At 41.1% G+C, this 24,276-nt stretch overlaps 3 protein-coding genes across 3 annotated transcripts in view; all 3 read left to right on the plus strand.

The window, feature by feature from the left end:
• The first annotated feature begins 725 nt into the window (after nucleotides 1-725).
• Nucleotides 726-11,927, plus strand: LOC139200891 (nuclear receptor-binding protein-like). Its single transcript, XM_070830060.1, has 18 exons — nucleotides 726-840; nucleotides 1,261-1,643; nucleotides 1,751-1,873; nucleotides 2,947-3,048; nucleotides 3,246-3,335; nucleotides 3,632-3,672; nucleotides 3,801-3,895; nucleotides 4,415-4,498; nucleotides 4,636-4,694; nucleotides 4,776-4,874; nucleotides 5,023-5,155; nucleotides 5,542-5,632; nucleotides 5,920-5,970; nucleotides 7,003-7,138; nucleotides 7,303-7,356; nucleotides 7,481-7,544; nucleotides 10,559-10,614; nucleotides 11,082-11,927. Exons 2-18 carry the CDS (start codon nucleotides 1,404-1,406, stop codon nucleotides 11,139-11,141), a joined length of 1,578 nt encoding a protein of 525 aa, XP_070686161.1. The 5' UTR covers nucleotides 726-840; nucleotides 1,261-1,403; the 3' UTR covers nucleotides 11,142-11,927.
• Nucleotides 11,928-13,693: 1,766 nt separating this feature from the next.
• krtcap3 (keratinocyte associated protein 3) lies at nucleotides 13,694-18,650 on the plus strand. The gene is made up of 6 exons (XM_070829763.1): nucleotides 13,694-13,792; nucleotides 15,035-15,219; nucleotides 15,907-15,966; nucleotides 16,075-16,272; nucleotides 16,426-16,560; nucleotides 16,772-18,650. The coding sequence occupies exons 1-6, from the start codon at nucleotides 13,780-13,782 to the stop codon at nucleotides 16,841-16,843; spliced, it is 663 nt and encodes a 220-aa protein (XP_070685864.1). The 5' UTR covers nucleotides 13,694-13,779; the 3' UTR covers nucleotides 16,844-18,650.
• Nucleotides 18,651-19,411: 761 nt separating this feature from the next.
• Nucleotides 19,412-24,276, plus strand: part of fzd3b (frizzled class receptor 3b) — a 29,986-nt gene continuing 25,121 nt past the window's right edge. The window contains exons 1-2 of the mRNA XM_070829612.1: nucleotides 19,412-19,481; nucleotides 20,463-21,243. Of these exons, the coding sequence (XP_070685713.1) occupies nucleotides 20,944-21,243 (300 nt within the window). The 5' untranslated portion in view covers nucleotides 19,412-19,481; nucleotides 20,463-20,943. The remainder of the gene's footprint in view (nucleotides 19,482-20,462; nucleotides 21,244-24,276) is intronic.

The raw sequence follows: 24,276 nt of genomic DNA on the forward strand, positions 1-24,276 counted from the left end.
TTTATATTGGATCTCTAAGCTCGTGTGTTCATGAAAGACATTTATTTGATACAGCTGAACAGTTTAACATGAACGAGTTTAATGAGTTGCTGAAATTTTAATGTGACATATAGACACACTTCACATGGCTGTGCGCCCTCTCGTGAGCAGCTCCGTCCAAAGCAGCATTACGTGTCTTTGAATCATCTTGTTCTTCGAGCTGCTCAACATCAGAACCACATTTGGGGGCTTAATTTGACTATATTAATGTTGAGACGGCAAGTGTGGTCAAAAAGGACAAAACATCCTCGAATCTCTTCTTGGAGGCTTATATTACATAAAAAAAAAAAAACATTACAGCATATGTTGACTGAAATTCATGTTGTTTGAACTACTTCAATTTGATTAAATTACTTGATACTTGCTGTTGAAACGACGACAATCGTCAACCTCACACTGTGTCCTAGTGTTTTATCGGTGCTTTCCCCGAATATGAACAAACACACATTACTTTGTAGGACGTTAACTACACAGGTAAAACAGAAGTTAAATTTAAAAAAATCTTGCTACTATAGAATAAAAAATTAATTATAATTTTAAATAAAATATATGTCATTCAAACCCCTTGTTTTCCACTGATTTTGATGGCCTAGTAGTAACTTTACGCCGCTGCGTTTTCTGCGCGCAAACAGGCGCTCCTCACGCACTGCCCCGCCCCTCCCACCTCTGCTAGGAGAGGGACTTGAAGCCCAACAACAGATTTAATGACGAACCAGCGTTTTTGTTTTTCGTTTTGCTGCTTTTCCATCATTATGTAGCCAAACCAAGGCCGTTCAGTCGATGGTCGTTTTGTGTTCCACGGTAACATTTTTCTTCATCGCTGCTCAACTTTATGTTAGCTGTTTGTTTATTTACCTTTCATTAGCCTGTTAGCCGGGGAAAGTTAGCAAAGAAGTGGGAGGCTCAACTTCTCTAAGCTAACGCTGGACATTAACTAGCAACAGCAGCCTGCAGCAGCTAAGTTAGCTAACTTGCGATAGCTAGTTAGTCTCTGCGACTAAAGGTTTTAGTGTCCTGTAATAGTTTTAGTGTGCTGTAACAGCTTTTAGGTCCAAGCTACCAGTGAAGCACAGGACATAAGTTCGTCTCTGAGTACCTAGATAGGAAAGACGACTTTACGTTTGAGAAAACGATACTTGAAACGTTGTGGCTAAAGGTTGCAGTCGCCCTCCACCCCCCATCCCTACATGTGTCATTTGTGTACACTCTTCCCTCCTTAAGCTCTACACCGTTGAACGCCAGGCCAGAGAAGAAAATGGATGTGTGACCATCTCAGAGAGAGCAGAGGGCAAGAAAGAGGCTTCCTGTCACTTGTTGCGGCCCTGAAGTCCTGAAGCCTCCCGAGCAAGCACGCTGGGTCTGTCATGATGTCAGAGGCACCAGGGAAAGGAGCTCCAGGGTCAGAGGAAAGCGTGCCAGAGGCCACAGTGGGACACATGTCCACTAACACTCAGCAGGCACAAGGTGGAGCATCGGTGTCTTCGCCTGTGGCCTCCATACAGCCTCCTTCCACCACAGCAACGGAGGATGAGGATGAGAGCGAAGATGAGTCAGAGATATTGGAAGAGAGTCCCTGTGGCCGCTGGCAGAAACGCAGAGAGGAGGTGAGGGGGGGCAGAGACCTGTGCTATTTTTAAAAAAAAAAAAAAAAGGTTAGTATTTTATTTCGCTTATTTTCTCACAAGCTACTTTCTGTCCACTTGTACTTTAGGTGAATCAGCGTAATGTCCCAGGGATCGATGCTGCGTACTTGGCCATGGACACTGAGGAAGGGGTGGAGGTAGTCTGGAACGAAGTGATGATCTCAGAGAGGAAGAACTTCAAACTGCTGGAGGTGAGGCCCTCTGTGTTACACAGTTGGAGTAAAACAGTCAAAGATAGATAGTCGCTCTAGGGATCATGTACTGACTGTCATATGGTCTTGACTTGAGATGTAGTTGTACAGTTCATTGCATATGAAGTTTCTCTGTCAACTCACCTAAGGCGTGGTCAAGATTTCACCTCAACATGTTAAAAAAAAAAGAGAGAAAATATTTTATTGTCCCCATAGTTTATACGCATACACAGGATCAAAAACTAAAAGGGACAGATTGTATAAGATGTCACTTTTTACTATAGTGCACACAAAGAAGTTATTGTTGTGAGAATGACAAAACTCTGAGGCTGCTCATTTCAAGTGCTTGACTGCCTCACAAATTAGTTTTGTAACTTCAGGGAAAATTATTGTTTTGCTTATTATATTTCTAATAAACTATTCTTGACATATTTTAAGGCTCATGAGTTTGGCAGTTTTAAAATATACATGTTTTATATTTTACATGTCTTATACATAAAAGTATTAAGTTACTTCAAAGGAAAACAGTTCGACCGTTTGTGAAAAATATTTTTTAAATGCTCCCCTCCTGTCCTGCTGTTGTAGAGTCGCTGTAGTCTGTCCAGGTTTGTTATCATGATAATCAGTACAGATAGAATACAGAATATACATTGTGTATTATAGGGCTGTAATTATTTTCATTATCGATTAATCTGCCACTTATTTTCTTGATCAATTGTTTAGTCTATGAAATGTTAAAAAAAATAGTGAAAAAAGCTCAATGCGTCATCTTGTGTTTCTTGAAGTCTTGTCTGACCAACAGGCTTACTAATAATAACTAACCTATAAATTGGGTGACTGTTGCAGCGCTAAGGCTCCATCACTTACCTGATAACATCAAGGTGAGGCACACCTTGATGTTATCAGGTAAGTGATGGAGCCCTAGCGCTGCAACAGCTTAAGACAATTATCAGACAGTCTATATAAGAACAAGTGAGAAAATAATGATTACTGGAAAATAATGATTCCTGCAAAAGCAAAATGTATGTATGTGTATTACAACTTATTGTATACATCATGTCATATGTGTTTAGGAAAAAGTGAAGGCAGTATTTGATAACCTGATCCATTTGGAACACGCAAACATCGTCAAGTTTCACAAGTACTGGGCTGACACGAAGGAGAACCGGGCTAGGGTGAGTCTCAGACCTGCCAAAGCATCAACTGGTATCCTTAGAAAAGGAGACATGGGGTCATTATTGAATCTTTTGTCTGTCCTCATACGAAAAGTAACAAAAATAGTAAAAAATGAAATAAGTATTTGTGTCTTTTTATTTATATTTGAATGTTATCTGACCACTAGGTTTTCCCCTAACCTCTTCCTTTCCCTCAGGTGATTTTCATCACTGAATATATGTCGTCAGGAAGCTTGAAGCAGTTTCTAAAGAAGACAAAGAAGAATCACAAAACCATGAATGAAAAGGTAATAAATCACTGTGTGTCGGTTTGCCTTAATGGAATAATGTGAAAATTGTAACCTGCATGTCCTGTGAAAAGTGGCTCTCCCTTTATCACAGCATGGATGAGGGGCAGTTTCCAATGCAAGGACCAATGATCTTGTCAACACGTTAATTGGCATTTGGCTGTTGGCAAAAGAAAGGATTTGCTAATGTGCTGTGTGCCAGATTTCATCAACATTAAATGACATTATGCAAGTCATAGTTTCTCCGTATTGGAGACCAGATAGTAAGCACTCTGATCAGGTGTATGGTCCTACAGGCTTGGAAGAGATGGTGCACACAGATCCTGTCTGCTCTCAGGTTTGTTCCCCCTTTTCAGACATTATGTTTAATTCAACATGCTCACTCAGAAAAAAAAAAAAAAAACACGCTCACATGGACAACAAACAATGTATTTGACTTTGGTTGTGGTTTTTTCTGTGCCGCAGTTATCTTCACTCATGTGACCCTCCCATCATCCATGGCAACCTGACCTGTGACACCATCTTCATCCAACACAACGGGCTCATCAAGATCGGATCAGGTATAGAGTTACACAGGTTTCATTCCAGAGGGTTAGGTAGTGAAGCTGGAGCGTCTTTGATGGAGTCAAATGATACAGGAAATGTCACATAATGGTACAGTGAATTTCCATGATTAAACAGTACCATTGTTTTATGTACAACTGTAAGAGTCTCAGCTGGCACTTTAAATGAACAATTGAGACGTCTCATGACACATAAAATTCTCTCGTACCAAAGTAAACCTCACCTTGTATACGTTAGTGAAGGAAGGTGGTGTAGAAATTGACTGCAATGACTCAAGAACTCTCTCATGCTCTCTATCTGCTCTCTAACTTTGTCATCATAGTTTACACAGTCTAAAGATTATATGGTGTAATTTCTTTTTTTTCTATCTATTTATTTCTTTTCTCTATCACATGCTTTCGTTCTCTACTTTGTCTCTCTGTATATTCCTTTCTCCTGCTTCATCCCTATGTCTCTCACCATTCTCTATCCCACTTCTACATGTTCTCCACGTTTCCTCCTTTTGTCTCGTGCAGTCGCTCCAGACACCATCAACAACCACGTGAAGACGTGTCATGAGGAACAGAAGAACCTGCACTTCTTTGCCCCAGAATATGGAGGTAGACATGACCAAAATGACACTTTTTATAGTTAAATCTGTTATCACTGATATTATATATACAGATCTATTGGAAAAAATCCATACGTTGTTACTGTTACTGAACACCTTTTCTTTTTAACTTCTCTCTCATGTTAGCTGTTGAGGATGTCACCACGGCTGTAGACATCTACTCGTTTGGCATGTGTGCCTTAGAGGTGAGGTCGGTTTTATAACAGATGATAGAAAATACTGAGCGCCCAAAGCAATATGTTGACATGTGTGTTGATGTGTTGTAGATGGCACTCTTAGAAATCCAGGGGAATGGAGAGTCCTCTTATGTTTCTCAGGAGGCCATCAACAACGCCATACAGTTACTGGAGGATCCACTGCAGAGGGTGAGAGACAGAGAGTGGACTATGGGTTTGCATGTTAATGAGTATCTTGAAAGATCATTCCAGATTAAATTCAGTGTGTGTGTGTATAATGTGTCTTAGTGTTTATTTGAATGGCCCATTTGTGCATACAAGATGTTTGTTTTTGTAGGAGTTAATCCAGAAGTGCCTTGAGTGTGATCCCGGTTCAAGACCTACAGCCGGAGAGCTGCTATTTAACCAGGCTCTCTTTGAAGTACCGCTGCTGAAACTGCTGGCTGCACATTGTATAGTCAGTCACCAACGTGAGTCTTTAACGTAGACATACAAATATACTAACACACGGAATAACAGATTTAGTAGTGTTGCTTGTAACAGAAATAAAGTTGTATCAGGATGAAATGGTCATTTAAAAGACGGACCAAATAAGTGACTTGAGCTAGAAAATGTGTGAACTTGTTAAGCAGGAAGAGGTGTTGCTGAACCTTTATCCGTTACAGCTCCACTAATCAATATACAATATTCAGTGTTAACTATGGATCAGATGTAGATCTAACACATATAAAACTCACAGATACAAACTGCACTTGTACTCTCTTAAAATGAAAACTAAAGCAAGTTGATGTTAAAAGGGATTCATCCTCACAGCCAGTGTCAACTTATCAGTGTGTATCGGTTTATTCTTGCCTAGACATGATTCCTGAGAATGCTCTGGAGGAAATTACCAAGAACCTGGACCCCAACCTGGTCATCGCTGAGATGAGAGAGAAAGTTCAACTCAAGTGAGGGTCACAAGCTGGTATCCACATTTTAGCAGCACCCAGTATCAGCTAGATACAGTCCAAATAATAACAGCGGTCATTTAGATACAGTATTACATAATAGTCTTTGTATTGAAGAAGTATTTGCTTTATTCTTGATATGTTTAGAACAAGAAGATGCGTTATACAACATATGTAATGTGTCCTAGTTGCTGTGCTTTTCATTACTTCTTCATTATATTATGTCCGTTGAAATTCTGTGGTTTAAGACTTCAAACTGTATAAACATTGTTTGCCTTTTCCTGTAGGCTTTCGCAGTTTCCTGCCCTAGAGCTTGATAAATTCCTAGAGGATGTGAGGTAAGGTCAATCAATCAAACAATCAATCAATCTTTATTTATTGATATGGATCTATGGGGCGGCTGTGGCTTAGTGGGTCGTCCATCAATCAGAAGGTGGTTCGATCTCCAGCTCCTATGTGTCAACATGTCGAAGTGTCCTTGGGCAAGACACTGAACCGACCCCAGTAGTCTCCTCCAAATTAGATTCCTCCTGAATGAATGATGTGTGAATGAGGATGTAATGTAAAAGCGCTTTGAGTAGTCGAAATGACTAGAAAGGCGACATACAAATACAGGCCATTTACCATTTATATAGCGCCAATTCATAAAAGTGTTATCTCAAGACGCTTTCCATAAAGAGAGCAGGTCTAGACCAAACTCTTAAATTAAGAGACCCAATGATTCAAGAATTCAAAATAATGACGATGAAAAACTCAGCTATAGCTCAGTTGTAGTCTCAGTTTCTCAGATACAACATGATCTGACCACATGGGGGCAGTATTCAGCCATCCAAGGATCTTATTTTTTTTCATCCTCCGCATCCTGTAAAATACACTGTTGCCCATAAAGTTGGAATAAAATGTTTTTTACCTCTTCTCATGAAATAATTGTGACAATATGATTTATTCTTGATAAATAAAGTGTATATCCTCTCAACTTTATTGATCAAACTCTTCCGAACATATCACAGTGAAACTTAAACCACAATTAACCTTTGCAAACTGTGTATTCAGGCTTTAACAAAATTGGGGGTATTGAACAATTATTCCAACTTTATGGGCAACAGTGTATGATATCATCCTAGCATGGTATAATTAAACCTTAAAATCTGTAAAAAGGCTAGAATCAATGTTCTCAGGAGGCATTAACTAAATGTACTGATTAAAAAAAAATAAATAAAAGTAGTTTTTTCACATGGTTTCTTAATTTCACAACTCAAACTTTTCTCTTTTTTTTTTTTACTGTTTTTCCCAACTCCTCTTTCCCATCTCTGTGTTCCCTCTGTTTCTTTACATCTCTCAATGTCTTTGTCCCTCCCTCCCTGGATCAGAAACGGTATTTATCCAATGACGGCGTTCGGGCTGCCCTGTCCCCAGCAGTCTCACCAGGAGACCGTTAAATCTCCCATTGTCGTCCCCTTGGTCAAATCCCCCACCCCCGAGCCTGCAGAGCTCGAGACCCGGCGGGTGCGTATAACAGATTATACTGCATGTTTCAAATGCCAACATTCCTTAATACAGTCACTGAATCAAGATGTATACTGTGCACCTGCTGGAGTAAAGTACTGTTCTGAAATGAAACCAACAGTAGTTGAGAACCAATCATTTAGATTTCCATACTTCTTCTGCAGGTCATTCATATGCAGTGTAATGTTGAACCTGTCGAGGAGGGAGCAAAGTATCACGTAAGTTGCTGTAATAATGTTTATAAGTTGATCATTTACTGATTAACTAATATTTGAACCATTTGTTGTTTCTTAATCATACATAAGTCATAATTTTGTTTGTTGTGTGTTTCTCTCCTTGTAGCTAACATTACTGCTGAAACTGGAGGACAAACTGAATAGACATCTAAGCTGTGACATGTTACCTCGTAAGACCACCTCCTCTGTCACACACTCACTCTGAGAGCTTAAAGATACAGTCACTAAATTTGTTATTGTGCGCCCACATTCTAAAATTTCCACCCCACTTACTGGTGATTTGTTCACTATCAAGTTTCATCACATCAAAAGTGAGCTGGGAGGTTTATGGGGTGCTATTACGAAATACGGGCTAAATATTTTTAGATAACAAGGAGCAACCTTTGACATTTCCAACTAGTCGATATTACAACACTTAAAAGGATCATTTGACCTTGTTGTGGGCGTGTCCTGTGTAGGTGAGATTAAGGGAAGGTAAGAAGATAAGCGATTAGAGGCCATTCTTTCAGGCGTGTGTGGGTGTGTGTGTCATCCAGTTTTATCTCCACTCAAGCACTTCCACATAAAATATCAATACTAGAAACCATACAGTAGTTGCCTCAAGGGATTGGGGAGGGAGAGATTTGTGTGCATGTGTATGACTGTTTTTCGTTTTTATGTGCAGTAATTCTTAGCATCCTTGGTACAATTACATTTGACTAGAGGTGACGATAAATGATACATTAAGATTGTGCCTGTGTGAATTTGTGTGGACTGAAGCATGCAGGAAAGTGAGAGTGAGATTCCAGAGGGAGCTTCAAATTCAGGGATGGCGTCACAATATACAGTATGCAAGACTATTTTAGGCAGGGAGACTCACTGCCCCTTATGTGTCATGAAAACCTTGCACCTCTATTTTGGACAAATTTATTTGGATTGCAGAGTGAAATTGTTTTTCAATGGCCATATAAGCTTTTAAAGCTAAATACATTTTTTTTAAATTGAGGACTTTTATCTCATTACTGAGAAACTAAGACATTAGGAAGGCAGCTGAGAAAAGACCACACAAGACAACTGTTGCAGTGGTCAATGTAGGCAGTATGAGCCACTGTGCACATGCACACACAGGTATGGTAGGCATGTATAATGTTGCAGGCGTGTGGGGAATGCCTGGCCAGTGGAAGACTGCAGCTGACAGCTGTCACCTCCTGTGTCAAAATCTGACCATCTCTTCCCAGGCTTTCAACTCCCTGTCGCTCATTCACACATACACACATACGTTTATCTTTATGTGGACTCCTCTCTGGCATAATACTTTCCCTAGCCCTCTATTCTAACCTTAACCACCACAACTAAATGCATAACCCCAACCCTAACCTTAACCCAATTTTAACTTTAACCTTAAAATCAAGTCTTAACCTTAAAACGGTCCTTTGACATTGTGAGGACCAGTCAAAATGTCCTGTGTTTGTGATCTGGTTCTAATTATGTAGTAAGTTCAAGTACACACACATGCAGTCACATGCACTCACTTGGCTTTATCTCCTCTCTTTCTGTCTCCCCACTGTTTCTCACATTGTATGTCTTCACCTGCACACACATAGCCTAAAACCACTGGCACACATACAGCAACTCCACATCCCTGCACACCTGTACACACTCATGTGTGCCACAGACACACCTTGTCCTCTTTGTAAATAGTCCCTCCTGCCGATATGTGGGGATATTCTTTAAAGCTTTACTTATCAACGTGCCAAAGTCCAGAGTCACACTGTCGCTCTTAAGCTGATGGAGCCACTTAGATTCACCCCTTGGCCTTTTGAGTGGCTCTCCTACTGCAACACATTTACATTGCAAGCTTGTTATGTCATCAAAACTCAATAGTAGCTAGTTTTGTTTGATGATTTTATATCAGACCACAAGATGGAAACAATCAAGGAAGCCTCTCCCTCAGCTCCAGTACCAATCCCCTCATCGTATCGCTGTGGGCTGCTGGTGATTTTTCTTAAGTCAGAGTTGTTGGAGGATCCATGTCTTTACATTATTTCTCTTATCCCGGCCACATTCCTGACACAGTTGGAAAACTGACAGCTAGATTATTAAAGATCAGTCGACCGTGACAACTCCTCTTCTCACCAGGCGGAGAATGACTCAATTTAGGGTGGTAACTAAAACAATCAGTAAAAGAAAACACTTGCATTAAATATTAACCATTCATTGAAAAAAGGAGGGTTATGTAGACATGCAGTTTTTAGGAGAAACTAGGCAACAAAAGTTATGGAACATTTTCCACCAGAAAAGTTTGTTTGTTTTGAATGTGTTTTCATAATGTAAACTCCAGCATTCCTTGTGTTTTCATATTTGCTTTGCATCCTTGCATATCTTTCATTTAGACTTATGTTGATGCCCTTTGTGGTTCAGCTCAGAGTTCAGTTTTTTGGTGTACTAACGTTCCCTCCACCTGCCTCATACTTGAGTTCTTGTGCTTCTTTCATGTAATAAGCCAGAGAACTAGCAGATTCAGAGCAGGAATTATTTTATATAAGAAAAAGTTGAGCAGCTGAATTGTTATATAGATTATTGACTCTGCTGTTAGTTGAGAAACCTTAATCTTTGCTTTTTCCAAAACAGACTTCTTCCTGTGTAATGGTTGAATATTTAGTAGAGAAAGAAGTCCTATTTGAAATGAACTGCCAACTTTTGGATTAAACAGTTACAAATGAGGGATAAGTGTTTAATGAGCAATGGGCGAATCAGGTTTTTTGAACAAATATATGGCTAACCAGAACATGGAAAAAATATAAGAATATTTACTGAGTAAGAAAGTTGTGGCACAAAGGAGAGTGGGCTTAGGACTATCCACTAAACCGTTAAGCCTTTAATAGCAAGGCTAAAGAGGAATATTTAAAAAGCTATCATGTTTTAACAGATCATGCCCTTATGAAGACCGTGCTGGTTGAAACATGCTGGATTTTTAATTTTCCTGCCAGATGAATCTCATTCTGGACTGTGTGTCCTTTTTAGCTGTATTGGATCTCACTTAATGAATGCTTTACAAGTGTCCACAGGAATATAAAAATGGCATCACCAAACAGAATAGGTTTAGAATAGGTTTGGTGGTTTTGAATGTGTGTGTCTGTTTGTGTGTAGGTTGTGTTACATGTCTGTGAATTACTGTTAATGACTGTGCTGCTGTGTGTTTCAGATGAAAATGTTCTAGAGTTGGCTAGAGAGTTGGTGGAGCTGGGCTTAATCAGTGAGGTAGGTGTTTTGCGTGTTAAATAGAGATTCAAATTGACTGTGTGTGTGTGTGTGTGTGGGTGAGCTGTACAGAGCTGCAGGCAAACGTGTGGGTGATACTGGAGGTGCGTGTGCTTTTTCTGTACAAAACTGTGTGAAAATTGACCCCTGACTCTCTTACCTACAATCACCTCGTACGCACTTTCCCTGTAAGACCCTTATGCACACTTACTGTTACATATGTACTCGTGTGCCCACTCACACACCCATGTTTATGTTGTACAGTCACTTCATCACTCCATGTGCCAGAATGTGTGTAGACTTCTGTCTTTATGACTTAATCCTCTTAATGGATTTCAGTTTTATGCATTGTTGAATGTTTGCATGTGTGTGTCTTGACCATAATCTCCATATCGCCACTATCCCACAGATTAGTGTATCTTGTGTTCTGTCCCAGATCGCTGAATATGTTTGTGTTCTCTTCACAGATGGACCAAAGCAAAATAGCCTCTTTACTAGAAGAAACATTCAGCCAAGCTCTTCACTAGCAACGGTTTTCCTCAACCACGCTATTGTCGCCTCACTCGACCCTGTTACATGTTCTCATTGGTTACTCAGACACAGTGACTGTACTTAGTGGGGTTTTTTTCTACTTATCCTTAGGAAGTAATGTGACCAAAAGGGTGGGTTTTTCCTTTGCATTAGGGATTAAAAGAACACACAAAACCGTTAAACCATAAAACCACTTTTAGAGTCCAGGTGACTCCAAAGGAGCCACCTCACATTGTTCTTTTAAGAGGCAAAACATACATATATGTGTGGAATTCTTTTGAATGAGTTGGCTACTAAGTTGGCTGTCGAATTTAATTAAAAAGTAAACGTCATTAATTCTGCAACAGACACTTGGATCACAACAGAACTGACTGAAACACACTTTTTCTCAAAGCCCCTTGTATTTTAGTGTGAGGTTCTTGCATTATGAATTGCCTGGCCGGTTTGTGTCGGGGTGGTCCTGTCTAAGATATAAACAGGACCAACGGAGGCCTTCATTGGAGTCGCACCACGTACTAACTCAGTAGCGAGACTGTTGTACTTAGAAATGGTCAGAGCTACACCTGTTGACCTCCAGCAAAACTATAGGTTCCCCAGAGATCAAGAGATCAAGATACTTTTACAGTATAAGCCAAGTCATTCTTTCTGGATCCTCATTTGACATGGGTCCCCCTCTCATTTGGCTCCCTTTTGTTTTGCCTTCTTATGAAAGAACTTTTGGGATATATTTGAGCAACCTGTCACCTATCAGGTTGAATACATGTAACCGTTTGAAAAGCGGAAGGCAGAGATGTGACTTTCTCAGTTGACTTGATAACAGACAAATATGATTAATGATCATGATTAATATTTTAAAAAGCCTTTCATATAGAATAAAATGTATGTGCTCCACTGCAAATCACATCTTGGGCAGGAATCATGCCAATTCTCTCTGGAAAATGGATACCTGGTTACTTTGAGGTACTGTGAACTCAGTGTTACTGAATTTCTGTTTGTGTGTTTTTATGTTTAGCTCAACTCTTTGCCTTATTCTAGGCCTACGCACATGCTGTACAGTCCTCTTTTCTCAGTTTGTTTTTATTATTTTATCTTTTTTTACCATTCGCTGCTTGTTGGGTTCAGACATGCTACTCTTCCTCTTCATTCATGTGAGAGTTATGTACTGAACTCAGCTGCCATATACTGTAGAAAGAGGACCCAGCCTTTTCCTGATACATCCATGTGAGAGCGTTATATGTATTATTTATGTTACAAGTACTGTATATCGTGTGTTTTTCTTATTTTCCCTTTGTTTACTGTGATTTGACACATAGACCACATTTTTGAGAGTCTGAGCCAACACTCAGCTTTTCCTATTTTTATTGCCATTGTTTTTATCTCACCACCATTTGTTAAAACTGGGACCTAATGGATTGACATTGTCCTTCTCAGAGTGCAGAGGCTTGAGTACAAAACTTGACACCAAACAGGTCTTGTTTAGACTTGTGTTGACATCAGGGAGCTGCCCGTGGCCTTCTCGTGACATTTGCACTCAGTGCTCTGTGGACTGGTGGTACTACTGTGTCTGAAAGCTCATACACTTAGACAGACAGCAAGCGTGCAAAGAAAATAGAACATTCTCAGCATGTATAGGAGCAACAAAACAACAGCTCATTGTACTATTGGATGTAACAAATCATCTTTTCTCTGGCATATTAATGGTATAATACCAGAAGCATCTGGCAACCACAGTGCCACTTTGAAGTACTAATCACTGTACTGTTGAACTACTGTATGAGCTTGCAGACAGAGCTGATGCTGGTTGTAGAGTCATAATGTTAAACTGGTCACCTCACTAATCAGATATCAATCCAATGATCTACATTCATTTTTAAACATAGTCAGGCTTCTTTTGTGCTCCAATCTGCATTTTTGCTCCACATAACGGTTGCAGTCCTTGTTTACTTTTATTTTCCTCACTTTGTATGTCTGTTTGTGAACTGCTATGATTGTATATTCCAAAGATGTGTTTTTAAAGTCAGCCAGGAGAATGTAAAGTGAGCCAACCAATGTGATCACCAGCAGTTCTCTCTCTCTCTCTCTCTGTCTGTCTGTCTCTCTCTCTCTCTCTGTCTCTCTCTCTCTCTCTCTCTCTCTCTCTCTCTCTCTCTCTCTCTCTCTCTCTCTCCAAATTACTGGTGGTGTTGAAACTGGTTATTAAATAATCATATGGAGTGGGCAGCCTGTCACTCAAGGACATGAGCTTTTGGTTATATTTGGATATATTCTTATATTTTATGACAGGAATGTCAGTAAATATGTGTCATTTGAGAGTCGTGTATCTTGACAAAATCTGGAAAGTATGACTGTCAAATAAATGTATGAAATCATTCAGATTTTCTTTTTTCCTTTTGTGTGTCAGGCACTTAAGTGGATTTCGCAGGTTTTGTGATGTTTTTTTTTTTTGCAAGAATAACATAACACAGAGGCACCTCATCGTCCAGTAAGCGGCAGGTGTTTCACAGGTGAGTTTCCTGACGTCATACAGGAAGTGGACAAAGGGACTGTGGGCTTTCTGTTCCGCTGTTGTTGAGCCGTTGCTCCAAAATTACGGACACTGATTAATTCAAAGGGAACGGCGTTACACACAGAGAGATGTGCGCTTTTGGTGAGTGAGTCTCTAATAGCTATACTATTATTCATTATTATTATTGTAAGGGGGAACGGCGCATGCACTAAGTTATATTACAGATTTATGTGTCCGCCGCGAGTTTTCCCTCCACGGGTGTAACTCAGCAGGCCTGCTGGTGGGACAACACTTCCACTTTATACGTTCATGTGTGAACAGAAACCTCTGTTACTCTGATTTATCCTCTAAAGGAAATGAGCAGTGAACCCTCGAAGAGATCAATAATTGTGACGTTTTAAAAGTCACCGATGGCTCCAGTACTTCCTCCCATCTCTGGCTCACTGAGTACACAGGGTCAGTGAGTGTGACTGTGGCCTGTAGATGCAAATCCATGAGGCCATCCCTACGGACTGAACTGTAGAATAACATATGCTCATCACAACCTGCTACCGTCTGTGCAGTGATCCACAGGACGGCCTATTCACGTTTAAGACTTAAAAGAGAAAGACGTGGATAAACCTAAGACTGATTATTAAATTCTTGCAGATGCATTTTGTTATGTTTGCGGCTGTAGCCTAAGATCAGAGGTCCTTTTCACAAGCAGCTCTTATTAAATTTAAAAGCATATGCTGCTTCAATTGTCTAATAATTCAGTTTCATATTTTCATCTAGTTAACAAAATAAAAACCTTTTGATACTGGTGATTAACGTAGGCCTACAGCATATAGATAATATGTATGTGTAAAGTATAAAAGTAAAAGTATATATGAAATCAAGCCCTTTGTAACAAAGGCAGAAAGAAGGCCTTCAGCTAATGAGAATTTGCCCTCTAACATTACAGACACACACAGACTGATAAATCAGCCAGGCAACATGAGTTGGTTTTTTAAACTGTTGTTTCTGCTGATTTTGCTCCTTGGTGACACATCTAAAGTATATATATCAATCATATCATATTGTTAATGTTTGTGTATGTGTGTGTTTGATTACTATTGGCTGACGTGTTATTGGACTTTGTAAACTCAAATGTCAAAAACAGTATCGGCCATTAAAAGTCCAGCATCAGTCGGGCTGTGCCACAGAAAGAGTTAGTATGTAGTGCCATGAGTGCACACTGTCCCATTACTTTATTTGCTTTTGGACATTTTCTCCTACGCGCCTGTCTACAAGAAGCTGAAGGTCTGCATGAGCCTTTTAGTTTTGGGCTTCCACACAGACAGTGTTACAAATGTTATTTTGATACACGCTGCATTAAGTATTTCTTGTATTACTGTCAACCAGACAAGGACAAAGGGCCGAGGAGGCTGATGAAAAAGGGGTTAACCCTAATCCTCGTCGGCCACATTAACTTCATCCTCAGCGCTATTGTCCATGGCAGCATCCTCCGCCACATTTCCAAACCCAACCAGGAGATCACCACCGAATACACCGCAGCCAACATCATCTCTGTCACTTCTGGCCTGCTGGTGAGCCAATTAACACATTCATTCTTTGTTTCAAACTCAAATCTTCAGTGTACAACAAGAAGCTTAAGGATTATAGAACTTTCAATGGCAAGCAAATCTTATTTATCAGAATTTTTTAGCATCAATAATAATGTTGGATTGGCCCCAGTTATTTTCTGTGTTCTATGCATCAGGACAACACATGTATGTTCACCGACAGGAATATCAAAAGGGATTCGCACCGTTGGCTAACTAAAGTGTTGTGTATTTTTCGCAGCAATCAAGACTGAACTTGCCTGTTATAAAAGCTTTTCAAAACACTCACTAGTTGCTGTAGGGCAGGCTTCATTACATTGAGGTATTAGACGATGTTGTTAAAATCACATTTCTTTGAAATGTACTCCATAATAAGTACTCTACACAGGCTATTACAGGATTTACAGGCAATACAGACAGAACAAAAAGATAAGTTACAAAACATGTTTTATTAGCACCACTGTCCACTGGTGGTGTCACTTCCTGTCAGTAGATATAGAATACTTTCTTTCTTTGTGTCTGAAGTCTCTTCAGCCTGGCACCTGAATGAATAATGCAGCCTCACATCCTTGGGGCCAGGATTATTACATGTAGCACAAAACTTAATGAAGCCTACTCTGTGCCAAAGCAATGCCATGCCGATACAATTACCTTGTCATTTGCAATTTACAGAGCATTGCCACTGGGATTATTGCCATTGTGGTGTCAAGGAACCTTCATGTGTTAAAACTGGTAAGAATTTAATTTATTTTCAAACACTTCTATGACTCACTTCAGTCACTCATTCTGTGTCTGTTCAGTAGTTGTTGTTTTTATGGGTCTTTGTTAATGTGTCTCCAGCAAATAGGACTTCTCATTGCGTCGTTCCTGAACACCCTCCTGTCAGCAGCATGCTGCACTGGGCTCCTGTTGGCCATCAGTGTCACTGTTGCTCACAACGGGCAGAGTCTGATGCTGGGATGCAATGACACAGAGGTGCCCATCAACGCTCGGTCGCCTGTCAGTGCCAGATGCCCGTTTGATACAACACGAATCTATGTGAGTCAAACTGTTTGTCATACATTTACTCTGCCTTAGAAAAATGTCAAGCTGCTTTTCAGGCATGAATTTCCATAAAAACATGTTCCACCACATAGTGTGACTTTATTTCACACTTTTTCACCCTTGTTGCCATCACTACCTGTCTCTCAGGACACCACCCTGGCTCTGTGGGTTCCTTGTGCTGTGTTGTCAGCGTTTGAGGCTGGTCTGTCTGTCTGGTGCTTCATCGTTGGACTGGCTCTCAGAGGGTTGGCACCCTGTGGGAACAGCTACATCAAAGAGCAGGTGTGTGTGTCTTTTGTGGGGGCGGGTGGGTGCGCTTGATGGGTGTAACTGTGGTGAGTGTCTATCTGAATCTCCATCAGATCCAAACACATGCAACCTATCCACATGTGTCTACTCCCACTGTGTCTGTCATGCTGTGCTCATCTAAGCCAGAAGAACATACAAACCCCAAATGTTAACACAGACCTTATCCTTCTGTTCTCTCTTCCAGTTGGAGGAGGAAGCTGAGAGCTCTCCCCACAGCCGGCGTCTGATTGGACAGCACTTGAACCCTGACGTCTAGCTGAACAAAAAGCAGGAAAGACACCACACGGTGTAGACAAGCACAGCTAAATCCCACAAGGCATTGCTGCACCTGTATTGAGACTAGCACATTATGGTGTACGGTCAGATAGGTGAGTGGCACAGGAGTGAGATCAGTTTTAAGACGCTGCTTCTTGCTTTGGTATCATATAGCCACATACCATGATCGACAGATGGGTCACCTAATAACTCTATTTGCTTCCATCTTTAAACCAAACAGTTAATCTTGTCTCTGAAGCTGTGGACAGAATACGGTGAGGTTCCTCTCAGTGCATGTGCACCTCATGAAACCCCTCAATGGTAAACACGCGAAAAAAAACTATTTCAGCCGGTGCCTTCCAAAGTGTACATCTTTTTGTGCACGTTTGGATTTAGTGTGCATGTAAGTGTGTGTGTGATAGCTACAGTGTATTCTTAATGGCACTCCATCCGTGACTTTTTGGGTCCAGTGGTACCAACTATGTTATTTAGTATGAAGGAACCTTTGTTTATGAAGAAAGCACATTTTTATATCTAGCAGTAACATGATTATTTTAGCCGAGTTTCTCATCTCAGCAAAAACATATTTTATTATTGTTAATGTTTTTAATATTTGACCCTTTGTCCTGATTCTAAAACACTCCCTGCATCTGAGACACATTCAACAAACCATCCCCATCAGTGTTTCCCTACACATCAGTTTAATGCCCATAAATAACTGTTTCATGTTAGCTGCTTATGCACATGAATGAATTGTAATTTGTAGTCATATAATTCAGATGGTATATGTTATATCATTATACATGTACCACATTGTCCTTTTTTTATATTTTTCTCTTATATCTATCTATCTATATATATATATATATATATAAAAAAAAATCATGGGGATAATGAAAGGATGTTTTTAGGAAAGATTCTCTGAACCTCCTGAATTAGGGATTGAGGGATGCAGGGATTGAGTGTGTTGTGTATGTACAGTATACTATCATTGAATGTCAAGTTGGGTCTTATTTAGAGGTTAAACCCGTATGTGGGCCAGCTGGCACAGACCCCCACCCCAACTCAATGACCGAGAAGATCAGATCAGCCATGAAACGGTTAATCTAGTGCCGTGCTCAATTGTGTGGAAGGGAATCATAGCAGCACTGCTAATCCTGATGCTGTAAGGGATAAATATTGACATAGCGTTGGCTTATACAATCACAACAAGGCTGCTTGGCCGTTTTATGTAGAAAGTGGTCCATTTATACATTTACCACGATTTGTGTTTTTTTCAATGACGGACTACCAAAAAAAAACATAAGCAAATCACTTATTTGTGTGACCAGGATATTCATTATTACTCACATTTGAACTGAAAAACCACATTTAATACAAACCGTAGTTATGATTGACTCCCTCTCTCTGACTGAAAACAATCCAGAGCAAAATGTCAACACATCATATTCCACATGGTGACATGCCGTTGGAAGGAGATAGAAATAGAGAATGCATTGATGTGAATTCATGGCAGACTTTAAAGTGCATTAATCGGGCTAAATGGATAATCTATCATTTTGGATTGTTGCTTCCAAATCAGAGAGATTAAGCTCTTGAAGTAACTTAAGCAGCCTGGTAGGACAGAATTCATGCCATCACTCATTTTCCCCCTGATTCAGCCTAGCTGTTAAAGGTGTGCAACACTGATTGATTTACTGAGTTATTTTGTTTTTGTTTGTTGTACTTTACATTTTTTCATGGCTATCTAGCAGTGTATACATTTAATGTATGATTTTTAATAAAGATTTTTGATATGGTTCCCTTTAGACATTTTCCTGTTTATAGGTTTAGCTGTCCATCGTGTATCAGAGTTCACATTTTGTTTCAGCAAGACTGCCTTCCCCTCACGCAAGGAGTATGTGTCTCTGCCTTCACGTCAGTGACATTAACATTGGTTTTCCTCTCTTCTGTCCTGTGTGGCTCTACGGACACTGTAATGTAACATGGGGTCCCAGATTGGATCGATTTTACCCCAAACTGGCCTTCATGTGACCTTGAGAGTGATGCTGGACCTGTGAGGGTCTGGGGCCTTTGGGTTATCAGGCACAAGAGAGAAAGCCTAAAATGTTCAAGCTGTGTTTAACCTCATTTCTGGCTCAAAATGTAACAGCAGACCCACATATTTGAATGTCAAATTAAGGTGTATATAATGACTAGTACTCGCACATCAACTGCTTTACACCTCCTTTTAACCAGGGAGCAGTCAGACACCACATCAATCTAGGACACAGAACAGCCACTCTGATACACACACACACACACTCTCTTTCCTTACTTACCTATTTTCTGTGTTGTGCACTTGTTAAGGCAAAAACAGCCAATGATAACTAGAAGCATATCTGACTGTTGGTCCACCGCAGTTTTATTAAGATGCCACACACAGGGCGCATGCCGAAGCCCTCACCGTCAGCCCCCCTTAACACACGTCCATCAGTGTGACACATTCACACTGAGCCCACATCAGCGTGCAGTGTGGTCTCTGCGCGGTCACGATCAATCCGCGGCCACGACGTGTCTGCTGAGCGCTGCAGGCAGCGGAACAACGAAGTGCTGCAGTGAGCGGAGCCGAGGAGCCGCTGGTCATTCTACACGGAAAGGTAAAGGACTTCTAATTTAAATATGAGACGGGAACAGTGCGACTAATTCACTTCATTCTCATCGGCGAGCCAGACAGACAGACTTGTGCTACCGACGCTGTGCAGGAATCATGTGTTGATTTAGCGCTGCGGTGACGGACGCGCACGGATCCGAAGATTGATCCGCTCCCTCGGTGTGTGATCCCGGCGCGTCACCGAGAGCGGCTCTCGAAGATGCTTCACTGACGCCTTTGTGTTTTCTATCAAACTAGCCAGGCTGTCTCCTACAGGGAGCTACCGTGGAGGCTCTCCCAGAGGACGCTCACCGTTACTGAGGTGTTTAGCGCAGTTTGACGTTATCAATTAAGGTTTCCGCTAGCTAGCTGCGGCTGTTGCTGCGGCTTTCCGCAAGTTAGCTCGGCTCTAACGGTCGGCCGACGCAGGTATAAATTAAAACTCGATAAATGGACACGCTTCGTGCTATTTTTTTATCTCTATTTGACAGCACCCAGTGTAACTTAAAGTTGACCGTGTAGCCGACCACAAAGACAGCGGGTCTCGGAGTGTGAAACATCGCAGGGGAGCGCTACTGTTGCCCGGCCAACCTCACACAAACATGAGAGCGGGCAGCGTGTGATCATCCGCAGGTGAGCGCTCTCTGCAACAGCCGGAGAGCTGCTGCTGCAGCTGGCTGCTGCTGCCTGTAGCTTTCAGTAGTGGGCCCGACGCTTACAGATGGGGATAATTGCACATAATTAGACAGGTCAATTTAATGCACAAAGGCAGCTTTTCTGAAGTCGTCATCTTTTCTAAATGCCTTTCCACCACCTGATGGGCAGGTGTGGTTTAAATCAGAGCTCTGGGTCCTGACTTGTACAGAAACAAGGGGTGTGGCTGATCAGAGACAATACAGATACAGTGACCTTATAACTTTCCTCCAAGTGAGCCCACTCTGCTTCACTGACCGTTGGACCTTTCTCCTTTGTGTGTTTAAACCTGCAGGACCTGCTTGATGGATCCACTCCAAGGTGGCAACCGAACGTGAAAGACAGGATTTTTAGTTGCATGTGTCTCTGTAACATCACTTATATAGAGTGAGAAAGAAAGAGACACATACCAGCCCAGTCCAGCAGAAGGCCGATGGTGGAGCTATTATCTCAGGGACATGCTTTCAGTTGGAGGAATCCGTCTTTGACCAGGGGATTACCAGGAGGTGGAGAGAAACAATGTAATGTTTGTTTTTGATGAGGCATGGCTCAGATTTTGTGAGACGCTGTGCAGGAGGAGCTGGTGACTGACACAAGGAGCAGCTACAGATGAATGGGGACTCCAGCACATGTGCAGTTCAGGCTACATATACAGAGCATAGCTGGCCTGTGGATTCCTTGCTTTTTCCTCCACCACTGGCACTAAGGATGAACTCAGTTGCTTCTAATGTCTAGTGGGTGATGATAAAGCCATCCGTCTGAACCACTGAGGAGAGATGTGTAACATCAAGATGCAAGCGCCCGCTGGAAGAGGATGTATCTCAAAGACCACAACAATCCGCCGCAGACAACACGCTCCTGTCTGCCTTTCTTTCCTCCTCATCCCTATCTCCCTACTCCTCTTCTCCCTGGTTACACCTGCTCTTTCTATTCACATGGAGTCCATAGAGAGCCACAGTGAGTTTAGCTGTGAGCCCATCAGACTGAGAATGTGCCAGGATCTGCCTTACAACACCACCTTTATGCCCAATCTACTGAATCACTACGACCAGCAAACAGCTGCACTAGCCATGGAGGTAAGTTGTTTGTGTGTGTGTGTGTGTCATCCAGGCGGTACATGCTTTGTGTGTGTGTGTGTGTGTGTGAGAGAGAGAGAGAGAGAGAGAGAGAGAGAGAGAGAGAGAGAGACTGTGCATGGGGAAACTGAATAGCTGCTGCTGTGAATGAGGCGGAGGTGGAATTACATATGGTTTGTAAAAAACTGTACATTGTTAAGTACTAGAATGTATTGCGGTCAGTTTTGAAATTATGACAAGAATCGCACACTAAGTCGCCGTGTACAGCAGGTGCACAGGTTTTAGTCTTGGTGACAAGGTGAAGAAATTGTGAATAACTACAAAGAGAGAGTCTGCACAGTGTCATATTGTAGTGTCATGCACCTGCTAAGAACAAAAGGAGTTCACATACAGTGCAAAGATACAGTGTCAGAAACTAGGGTAACAACTGTAACAACAAATGTTGTCTAATGTCAAAAGATGTGGTATTCTTGTTAGTGTAGCCTGGGTTAATTACCAAAGACAGATTTACAGTTGTATGTACTTCATCAAGGCTGTGTTGTAATTTGAGCTCTGTGTTTAATTAATTAATTATAGTCAATCTACAGACTGACAATGTTCACATCTTCTGCAAACATAACATTACGTGAGCTATCAACCAGCAAATCACCCATATCCTTTATCTTTGAACACAGAAAAAATAGAAAGACCTTGTTTTACTCTGAGAGAGAAATCGATTGCTTCTTTAAAATGTCGTCCCAAAACACATAATCTGAAGGCTATAGTAGGACAAATTGGTTACATAGAGCCATGCTTGTTTGTGAAGTGGCTTTCACACAGGCATGGAATATCAAAGAGTTAACAGGAGCGGTGAAACAGTTGAGAAAAGGTGATAGTCGATCTGTGCTCCTCGTGTTACAGCTCCATCTTCTCGCTGCGTTACTGTTCCAGGCAGACATAGATGAACATGTATGGACTCACTCAAACACTCATGACCTTTCTTGGATGTAATTAGGTGATTATGTGACTGGTATGTTACTGTAAGGGCGTTGATGTTTAAGTCAAAAAGGGGGGAAACTGCTGTGTTGCACACTGAGTGCAACAGTAGATGCACACTATCCGTCTGTATCATGTTACCTCTCTTTCCTACTCCTTTGTTACTCCCCAGAGAAGGAGAAAGACCGCAGAGCAAGGTGTTGCTCAATAACTAGACTGTAATTATGTGTCTGCAGCATGTCTTTGTTAGTATCAAAGACTGTATGGCGCTGTATTTGGGATTTGGACATGTTTGGGTGTGTTTATTGTACATTACTAAACTACTCTAAGACTACCTACTAATTTCCCAACTGTAAAAGAAGACAAACAATAAATACAAACACAGAATTGTTACAGACAAGGCCCAGCTTGTTTAAGTGGGAAAATCAGGTTGAGTTGTTTTAATCTCCAGACCCTTAGATTGTCATGTTCTTGTGTGTCTTCATCCATCCAGATGTCTGTATACATGCATACACTGTGTCCATACTCTGGAGACTGGAGAAGGATAACAAATACAGTCCGTTGAATTAAATCTGCCTCCAGCTGTTCTTAGTAGGCATATTAAATTACCCCTGTTGAAAAGCAGATGAATTCGGACGAGGCCCATGATAGCTGTGCATGTTGCCTGCTAAATCTTGGGGGATTTTTATTTTTAGTTGATGTTGAGTTAATATTTTCCCTTGTCAAAACCAGATGCATGCCAGCCAAAAGATCAAACCAAAAATTTCTGTGCTGCTTGCTGAACAGACTGGGATTATAAAATTATTTCTCATGTCAAAATATGCAGTGCAGGAGGCTGTCGAGATCACTGCCGGCAGTCGCTCCTTTATTCCCTTCAGAAAATAGAAGACTCAAGGAAAACAGCTTTATTTCGGACTGACAGCCATGCATTTTGAATTTGCTCTGTGTCTCGAATGGACGATGACACCCATTTGAGTCATGGTATTCACTAAGTAGATTAAAGACCATGCAAATATTCAGATCCAGTCAATTCCTCAGTGTCATGTCAAAACACGCTGTGTCAGGGATTGTAAGAAGTGTCTGTAGTTGAACTTGATTTGACCCAGATGAAGAAGGAGCCAAGTAACTGACACCCTCAGTCCCTCCAGTCATGGAGGAGACATCTCTCTGAAGATGGTTGAGTAGCAACATGAGCTCTGTTAGTTTTCCTGCTCTGGTCTGTTTTGACCAGGCGTGGTAGTCCTGGTGGGAGCCGTGGAGGAAATGTAATAATATGTCTCATGGGACAGTGGCTGCATAATACCAACCCGTTTGTGTGTGTGTTCACAAATGTTTACATGCATACACAATCCATACACATGTAAATCCATACACGTGTGTGGGGTTATGGGTACTTTTTGTAAGGATTCAGCATTTCCAGATTTCCCGGTTTAATGATGTATTTGCCGTTTGCATTCTATGCCTTCAGGCAGAAAGCTAACATTCCTGTTGAATTAGCATATGTGTGATAATGTCATTAGAAATCATATGAAATTGGGATGTTGTGCTAAAAACCAGCAACCAATCAACAGAAAATCCAAATGATTTCCAGTAGGAAAGACCGAATACGTCAGTTTTATCAGTTGAACCCTCACAAAATAGGAGCTGTGGTCCAGAGCAGCTGTACAGCAGCTCAGCTGGGCAAACATCTGGATGTTCTTTCTCAACAAGTTCAATCTTATGAAACTGAAGTTTGGCACTCAGATGTGTTTAACAGGAGTTAATGAGGTTCAGTGAAATGCAAAGAGATGAGAAGAGAAAGCAAGTTTTGGTTGATGACATTATCAAGTCTGTCCAGCTAAACTGTTATGTTTGGTTTGTGTGACAACATTATGGTCCATGCATATGATTAGATCCTTAAATAAAGAGAAGCCTGATGAGGCCAGTTGCGTTTTCGAAGACCCCTTACAATAGAATATTAAAAAATAAATAAATAAGCAACTGCTGCCAAATTAGCGTGAAGTTTTTCAGATGCCTTAAGGAAACTGGAGCCATTGTCAGCAGCTGCTGTAGTCACAT

Source organism: Pempheris klunzingeri, chromosome 1, assembly GCF_042242105.1.
Source record: "Pempheris klunzingeri isolate RE-2024b chromosome 1, fPemKlu1.hap1, whole genome shotgun sequence".
Taxonomy (NCBI): Eukaryota; Metazoa; Chordata; class Actinopteri; order Acropomatiformes; family Pempheridae; genus Pempheris; species Pempheris klunzingeri.

What these genes read in the sequence shown, in the direction of transcription:
- krtcap3 (XM_070829763.1), top strand. An exon ending in CTGTCACTTCTGGCCTGCTG is followed by an intron (nt 15,220 to 15,906) that starts GTGAGCCAATTA and finishes TGCAATTTACAG; the next exon opens with AGCATTGCCACTGGGATTAT. An exon ending in ACCTTCATGTGTTAAAACTG is followed by an intron (nt 15,967 to 16,074) that starts GTAAGAATTTAA and finishes ATGTGTCTCCAG; the next exon opens with CAAATAGGACTTCTCATTGC.
- LOC139200891 (XM_070830060.1), top strand. Translation starts at nt 1,404, where the DNA reads ATGATGTCAGAGGCACCAGGGAAAGGAGCTCCAGGGTCAGAGGAAAGC. An exon ending in TGGAGGATCCACTGCAGAGG is followed by an intron (nt 4,875 to 5,022) that starts GTGAGAGACAGA and finishes TTGTTTTTGTAG; the next exon opens with GAGTTAATCCAGAAGTGCCT. An exon ending in AAGCTGTGACATGTTACCTC is followed by an intron (nt 7,545 to 10,558) that starts GTAAGACCACCT and finishes TGTGTGTTTCAG; the next exon opens with ATGAAAATGTTCTAGAGTTG.